This window comes from Nelumbo lutea, chromosome 7 (assembly GCF_056320005.1).
Source record: "Nelumbo lutea isolate HS-2025 chromosome 7, American lotus-T2T, whole genome shotgun sequence".
Classification (NCBI taxonomy): Eukaryota; Viridiplantae; Streptophyta; class Magnoliopsida; order Proteales; family Nelumbonaceae; genus Nelumbo; species Nelumbo lutea.
In genome coordinates, this window is record NC_142690.1 from 53,484,503 (window position 1) to 53,493,509 (window position 9,007).

The 9,007-nt window shown below is 36.3% G+C and overlaps 1 protein-coding gene across 1 annotated transcript; it reads right to left on the bottom strand.

The window, feature by feature from the left end:
* Window positions 1–783: 783 nt before the first annotated feature.
* LOC148846416 (EMBRYO SURROUNDING FACTOR-like protein) lies at window positions 784–5,264 on the bottom strand. The gene is made up of 3 exons (XM_088955972.1): window positions 5,211–5,264; window positions 4,970–5,120; window positions 784–1,052 (listed from the first exon to the last, which is right to left on the bottom strand). The coding sequence occupies exons 1-3, from the start codon at window positions 5,262–5,264 to the stop codon at window positions 823–825; spliced, it is 435 nt and encodes a 144-aa protein (XP_088812098.1). The 3' UTR covers window positions 784–822.
* Window positions 5,265–9,007: the final 3,743 nt, after the last annotated feature.

Here is a 9,007-nt window from a genome sequence, read left to right on the forward strand (position 1 = left end):
TGGGTGGATTGGCCAAACCAATAAGACATATTGGATTGGACCAATCCGGTCCAAAATATTTATTCAATTGGATTGGACCTGGTCCATTCATAACAAATTTATATTGGATTGGGCTGGATTAAGCCAATATCTAGTCCATCGGTATAAGATAAGAATATATGTGTCAATAGACCGGGTTTGGGTTGAACTTGAAACCAATTTAAATCAGAATGAATTTGAACAGATTGAATGGTCCAGACATTGAATTGGATCGGTCCAAATTGGTCCAAAACGTTAATTGGATTGTATATAGTCCATTTATAATGGACTCACATTGGACTGGATCGGATTGAACATTTGGACCAAATACAGTCCAATTGACTCCCCTCTGCAGACAACCCAATTGCTAGGTCTTTCAAAAGTTGTTGCGTCCCTATTTTATTGGGGGCTTCAAAAGGATGCAGACAACCCAATTACTTTTCATTGATTATTTTTTATGTTAAATAAAGAAAGAATACTTGGGCTGGTGACTTTGGCTGCATGGTGCAGTGAATGCACTATAGATTTTGGTACATTATTTTCTATGATAAAGGGTTAAAAACCATCACAATCCTATAATATATAGAGAGAGAAAGAACTATAACAAAACCAGAGAAGACGATATAATTTAACTGTTAAATCGATTATTTATGCTATTATCTGAAAGCTAGCTGGAGTATTAAAACCCCATCAGGACAAGAAAACATAATGTAGCACACTCCATCATTATTTTAGACCTTATTAGCATTGACAAGGTTGGGTTGATACAGAGATGAGCAAAAAGATATGAGAAAAGCAAAATTATCATGGAAATGGCTGAGCCTGAGGTGAAGGCCGAGGGCAAAGTTGGATACAATCATTTTTGTTGATCCAACATGTTCCACGAGGATCTGTTACGCAGCACCAGCATTTTTCGTTATTAGGTTTACATTGCATTGGAATACATGGCGGAATGTTTAGCTTTATACCACCCTTATTCATCTCCATGGGATCCATTCTCCAAATTTCCTCCTCTTTTTTCCCATCTTTTCTACCTGTTTCCGGTTCACCACACAACAGTAATGTAAGAATGACGTTGAAGATAAAGAACTCAATTAATAGAAAAAAAAAAAGAAATAGATTAGAAATAGATGAAAGACCATATGCAAGAGCTTGGACTTACACTCACAAAGCGCAGAAAAACTTAGGAGAACAAAGAAAACGAAGAACATAACATTCAACTTGGGAGTTGCCCTGGATGAATATAATTTGCAGTGAAAAGTGTGATCTAGGATGGGCTTTATATAACATTTGAACATTCTATGAGACAAGGCCAATTTAAGTTAGTTATAATCCACCAAATATCTCAAGAATTAAAATCTTGATTCTATGTGATCTTATAAATAATGAATTGGATTCTTTTCTTAGGGAAGCTCGTGAGTTTGCTTAATTGCATTGCTGCAAATACATGACAGTGAGGTGGGAAGCAAGATGCGATCCTCAATTCATGTAAGATAATTAAGATCAGAGAAAGGTGGTATGAATTTTACATCAGTTTTTGCACTGCCATTGAGACAAAGCCTGTATTTGGTTGCAATGCAAATAAATTTCCACTCAAAATTATGGTAGTGTAAATTATTTGTGTGTAAATTCTGAAATACTTTTGTTTTAAATTTCAGTTTATCTTGTTTGATTGCAGTATAAATGAAGTAAATCAAAACCTGAAGTAGAATAAAGCAAAACCCATAACAAAATTAAACAAGATTTTGCATATTTTTCATTTGCATTCCCATGCATTTGTATTAGTGCAAATAAAATTATACTACAACCAAACACAACCAAAAGTATAAATTTTACATTAAATAGGAATACAAAACTAAACTAGGAGACAAATTTATATTTAGTTCAGATTCGTATTGCAAACAAATAGACTAAGGACAAATTTTCAACTCGCAAATATAAAGCTGATGACATCCTCTATTTACTTTTTTGTTTGGCCAATCCACTTTTATTTTTAGCATTAGTTGGATTATAAAGCTATGCTTTGGTGAAAAAATCAAAAAGAACCAAATTGGTTGTTGATCAACCAGTTGAAGGACAGGGCTGTCCTCCCACTTCACCCTCTTTCAATCGGTTATCCAGAGCACCTAGTCAACATTATAATTCTTTCACTTCTTAGGCAGTTAAGCCAGTTGTCAATATGCAGTTGGGTTAGTTTGGTTAAACCAAAGCTACCCTCCCAAACCATTACTTCGTATCCACATTTTTTTCTCGTAGGAAATTAACATTATAAGTTAAAGTTTTCACATGAAGGGTCTCATAATCTTTTTTTTTTTTTTAATTTTTGAGAATGTATATATTTATAACATGTATCAATATGGGATAAAAGTTGTCTAACCAATATTAATGATGTTTCACAAGTAGGAATGGCAATCGGGTGGGGAGCCTCTCCCCATCCCCGTCTCCGTGAAAATTCCCATCCTTGTGCCCATCCTCGTTTCCGCTAATAGAGATAAGGTTATCCCCATCCCCATCCCATAGGGATTCCTACTTAAGAATGGCAACAGGGCAGGGATCATATTCCCTGTCCTGCCCCTGATTCTAAAATTAACCCCCATCCCTGTTCATGATCCTTGCTAGGGATAAAATTTGTCCTCCATCCCTAATCCCTGATGGGGATGGGTTTCTTGTGGGGACCCGAATCCCAAACTTCTTTTGGATAATGGAATTTGTTTTGAAAATTAAATTTACTTAAAATAAACAAAAAAATTAAATTATAGATAACGTTTTAAATATGTTTGGATATATATATATATATATAATTGGGGTCAGGGACCTTAATTCCCATCCTGACCCTGAACCCGGTTGGGGATTCCTATTTATCTTCGTTCCCATCCCTAACCCACCAAAACAATCTCCATCCTCGACCCCATTGGGTTGGGGAAGTCGGCTACCCGTTAGGGATGGGGAAAATTGCCATTCCTATCCCTAATCCCTGTGATTATTTATAATGTCAATCATTTTGTTGTTGTTTTTTATTTTATTTAAAAAAATTAAAAATTATAACCATATTGGAAAAGATTCAAACATATTCAACCATATTATTTTTAAAAATATTAACATATAGACACATGTATAGATATATACATATATAAATGTACATATGTGTACATATATACATATATTAGTAGAGATCCCATAAGGCGGAGAGCTCTCTCCTAGTCCTCGCCCCAATCCAGCTAACGAGGATGAAAATTTCCCCATTATGATCTTCGCGGGAGAACCATCCTCACCCCCACCCCATTCGGGGCGGATCCCCACGGGGATCAAGGAAATGGGGAAAATTGCCATCACTATTCACAAAAGCTATAAAGTATATATGGCCCACAACTCAATCTCTCACTTTGCATTCATGTAGAGGTGTAACATGGGCCGGGCCAAGCTAGCACAGCTTGCTAGCACGGACCATGCCAGTCACTTTAAAAAATGCCAAAACTCTAAGAAACCAATTTTTAGCCCAAATGCCCATAAATCCATCATTAAATCTACATAATTCCCTTTCGATGGTCTTGATTATGCTACATCACCATACTTGATTCCCAAACAAAGTCCATAACATGAAGCGAAATCATCAAACAACCAATCGCACAAAATTTCAAACCTAAATTACCGTATTTAGACAATCATCCATCAGAGATTTTATTTCGACATGTATAACACTACGATGCTCCTCGAACCTAGAACCCGTGATCTACACATACCTAACCCGATCAAATCCTTCCAACAGCCTCATAATCCTAATCCATACCTAACCACCAAATTTTATCCCAAAATTCCCTTGTTTGACCCAACATTAAGCTTTGATTTTGTCGTGACGAATCTTATTGATCAAAAGCTCACCCATCTCAAATCTCCATTATCCAATCCATATTTGACCAACCAGACCCTGCCACTATGTCCAGTGACCCAAATAACCCCAGCATAACAAATTTCATGACCAAACACCTCCATTTGACTATTGAAAAAGTAAGATTTTGCTTTGGAAACCCAAAGATTCTATTTCTACAAATCTCATTGACCCGAACTTGTCAGTCATATATCTCAATCATCCCGAGCCTATTTGACCAATTAGACATCACCACTGTGTTCAGAAACCCCAAAAGCCCTAGCACACAAATTTCTTGACTAGATTCACCAGTTTGGCTGTTAAACGAGAAAGATTTCATTTCGACGCACTAGATTAAATTGCCATATCTTCTCATTTGTCCCAACCTGAAGTCCCAAAAGGGTGATGGATGATGCCAGACCCATTCTTGACCCATTAGAACACTTAGACTAATCAAAATAGAGCCTAATAGATCCAAAAAACCCAAAAATCCAAAGATACTTACACTTAAAACCAAGAAAAAGACAAAATAGAATTTTAAAGTTTATCAAATTTAGGTTTTTTGCCACTGTCAACCCCAAATATGGGCATGCAATGTTTGACACACCCCAAGCACCCATTGGACACACAAAACCAATGAAAGTCACCCCCAAATCAAAAAAAAAATGTTTCACCAAATAGGTAAGATTGACTGGACATCTATTTCTTTGAAGAATCTTTACATATTTTTGTGAAAAACCTCTATTAAATCCCAAGCACTATAACTGAGCAAATAGGTAATTGATTTTCATAATCTTAGAATATCTAGACAGAGAGACAGAGAGAAAGATAGAACTATAACAGAACGATACACGATGATATAATGTAACTGGTAAATTTGTTATTTATGCTATTATCTGATAGCTAGCTAGAGAGATGAGGAAAAAGACATGAAGAAAGCAGAATTATCATGGAAATGGCTGAGCCGAGGTGAAGGCGGAGGGCAAAGTTGGATACAATCATTTTGGTTGATCCAACATGTTCCATAAGGATCTGTTACGCAGCACCAGCATTTTTCGTTATTAGGTTTACATTGCATTGGATTACATGGCGGAATGTTTAGCTTTATACCACCCTTATTCATCTCCATGGGATCTATTCTCCAAATTTCCTCCTCTTTTTTGCCATCTTTTCTTCCTGTTTCCGGTTCACCACACAACAGTAATGTAAGAATGATGTTGAAGATAAAGAACCCCAACTAATAGAAAAAAAAAAAAAGAAATAGATTAGAAATAGATAAAAGACCATATGCAAGAGTTTGGACTTAACACTCATAAAGCGCAAAAACACTTGAGATAACAAAGAAAATGAAGCACACAACATTGAACTTGAGAGTTGCCATGGATGAATATAATTTGCAGGTAAAAGTGTGCTCTAGCTAGGATGGGCTTTATATAACATGCATTTGAATATCTATGAGACAAGGCCAATTTAATTTAGCTGTAATCTACCAAATATCTCAAGAATTAAAATCTTGATTCTATGTGATCTTATAAATAATGAATTGGATTCTTTTATTAGTGAAGCTCGTGAGTTTGCTTAATTGCATTGCTGCAAATACACGACAGTGAGGTGGGAAGCAAGATGCGATCCTCAATTCATGTAAGATAATTAAGATCAGAGGAAGGTGGTATGAATTTTACATCAGTTTTTGCACTGCCAATGAGACAAAGCCTGTATTTGGTTGCAATGCAAATAAATTTGCACTGATGCAAAATTATGGTAGTGTAAATTATTTGTGTGTAAATTCTGAAATATTTTTGTTTTAAATTTCAGTTTATCTTGTTTGATTGCAGTATAAATGAAGTAAATCACCACCTGAAGTAGAATAAAGCAAAACCCATAACAAAATTAAACAAGAATTTGCATATTTTTCATTTGCATTCCCATGCATTTGTTTTAGTGCAAATAAAATTACACTGCAACCAAACACAGCCAAAAGTATAAATTTTACATTAAATAGGAATATAAAACTAAACTAGGACACAAATTTATATTTAGTTCAGATTCGTATTGCAAACAAATAGCCTAAGGAAAATTTTTCAACTCGCAAATATAAAGCTGATGGCATCCTCTTTTTAATGCACATAAAACATTTTAAATAAAGAATCGAAGTATAGAATATTAATATATATGAGAGGAGATCTCATTGATATTATTACAGATATTTGGAAAACTAAAAGATTGGAAGAGGTTTCATTGCCATTTACCTTTTTGTTTGGCCAATCCACTTTTATTTTTAGCATTAGTTGGATTATAAAGCTATGCTTTGGTGAAAAAATCAAAAGAACCAAATTGGTGGTTGATCAACCAATTGAAGGACAGGGCTGTCCACCCACCTCACCCTCTCTGAATCGGTTATCCAGAGCACCTAATCAACATTATCATTCTTTCACTTCTTAGGCTCCAACCAATCTTTTCTCCAAAAGATTGGTATCAAGATCCAATCTTGATTTCTCCCAAGAACTGGAGATCGAACTGCTGTAGGCGGCGGCTGTAGGAAGAAGGCGGCAAGAGAGTATTCGCAAGGTGCAGAACTCTCTCTTTTTGTGATCTCAACTTTGAAGACAAGAGTGTGTGTTGCATGTCTAAAGGCTGTTGCCCCCTTCTCCTTTTATAGACTTAAAGGGATCAGCTCCTAATCCCATTAGGAGTTGCTAATCAAAATCACATCTAGATAAGAAGTCCCTTTAAGTGATAAGGAATAACCCTTATCTTATCTGCAGATCAGATCAACCATCTCCTAATCTAATTAGGAGGTTTCCAGATCTAAATTTTATTTAGATCTTGGACTCTCTAAGTGGATAGAGTCTGGGCCCAATCCTATCAGCTGATCCATCTCAGAATTCGCCCCTTAAGTGACTAATCAAATTAGTCCAGTTTGAAATGGGCTTAAGAACCATTTAAAGTTATGTATTCATTTAGCCTTCCAAACTGCTGCCCAATTGGGCTTCTTTGTATGGTGTGGGACCCAAACATTGATCTATACATCAGCCACATGGGTTCAGCCCAACCTTTGTTACAAGGTCTGGCCGAATACACTGTTAAGGACAGTGCACCCCCTGAAAACCATCTCATGGTCTCTATGGGCCCAACGCTTACCCTAAGTGGTCCCTGGGCCAAGCCACCTTGTAATACTCAGGGACTGTGGGCAGATGCAAGATTAGCCCATCAGGTATTATCCTCAATGGTCTTACACTTAACCTCTCAACCCATAATGATCATACACTGCCCGACAAGAGATGACCTCTCCCTCGGCTGCAAGCAACAGTGTTGCACTCTCTTCTTATATGGATCATGGGAATTAAAACCTTTTGCAAACCTTTTCGAAACCATAATATATATACTTTTATATCTCATATAAAATATATTTTGCAAAACAAATATCAACGATTGAAATCGACTGCCAGCAGTCTTGGTTTCCATCAATGAGAGTCCATTCCTGATCATTACCTTTGTCCGACAAAGGGGCTAATCCTGTCACTATGATCACCCACTCAGATGAATTCTCAGACTGTCCCAACATACCCAAGTTTTGACCCCCACTAAGGATCTCACTGAATGGTACATCAAAGATAGCCTAATCCGACACCCAGTGTAGTATCATAATCGAGTCTAGGGTCGGGTGTAAATTTCCAGTTTTGCCCATCAATCACCAAGGTCCAGGGCAATACTAGAAATTTGGTCTAGTTCAAAGATTCAATTAATCCTACACTGTATGTGCCTAAGGTCTCACCCTGGCAGCTGAGACAGGCCACCCCAACCGACTTGGTGGCACCACAGTGTCAACCTTGTCAGAATAGGTCTCCCCAGATCGACCCACTGGCTATGAACATCTAAACTAACATAAGTCTCATTAAGTGTCCAGTTTAAGGGTATTACAAAGAAACATACCAAGGGACCATGAATCAAATATGCACTTTTATTCATTTACAATAAATTCATAAAGTACATCATCTTGATTAAAGCTAAGGGCATACAAACTGTCTAACAATTGGAACATACCCATCGCACTGTATTTCAGTTTTATCGCACCTCATTACACCCATCTACCCTTTCCGTGCCCTGTTATCGCATCGCACCCTCTGTCATAGCACCCTTTTTTTGGGTTTTTTCTTCCCCCCATCTTTTCATTTGATAATCTCTCAAAATTTGTAGTTTTCGTTTTTTCTATAACTTAATATTATTAGCCTAGTTTTTAGATAGCAATAAATTGCATTTGTTCCTTGTTCTATTCTTTCCTTTTCTTCATTTTAGTTAAAAATGCATCAAGAGAACTTATCTTCTATTAGATCCCCAAATGTTGCCACTTAGAGACTTGTAGGATTGCTTGTAAACTTGAACATATGACTACATTCTTCCATTCTTTTATTTCCTTTGTATTCATTTCTCTTGCATGCCTAAACACTCATAGTCACACACACACTCTCATGTAAATAGAGTTAGAGCCCCTTTCCACCTATTAGGGGAAGTATAGTAGGTGTGTGCATCTAGACTTTAGTCTACAAAGGCTCCAACAAAACCTTCAAACTAGCCTCCAAACAAAGAAGTCAATTTGTCCATGGGTAGAGGTTTGAAAACTAGTAACCTTGTTGGAACCTTAGAGTCTAGAACCCACCTACATCGCACCTAGAATACCCATATATAGAATCCTTAGATGAAAGCAGGAAAGAGGAATTGTACTATAATTAGGAGTAGGACACTATGAGTGTTGCACTATGAGGTTGCCATCATTAGAAGTAGGATTTAAAACATGAAGCTTAAACTCTTTTAAATCGAAAGAAACACCTAGGTCCAAATTTCCAAATTTTATCCAAGTCTAAGCTTGATCCCAAGCAAGTTTCAATATATCAAATCAAAGCCAAATAACAACAATAATAGATACAAAAAAATGAAACCAATTAAATAAATCAAAATCAAATCTACAAATTTCTTTTAAGATTCAAACTATAATAATAAGAAAATAAGAATAAGAAATTTAGGAGTTAAGATCAAAATCAAAACTACAATTATTAGAATCTGAAACTCTCAAATGACTATCTTCCAACTCCAAGTTTTTGTTCCCTATCTTAGCTAAGCAAATGC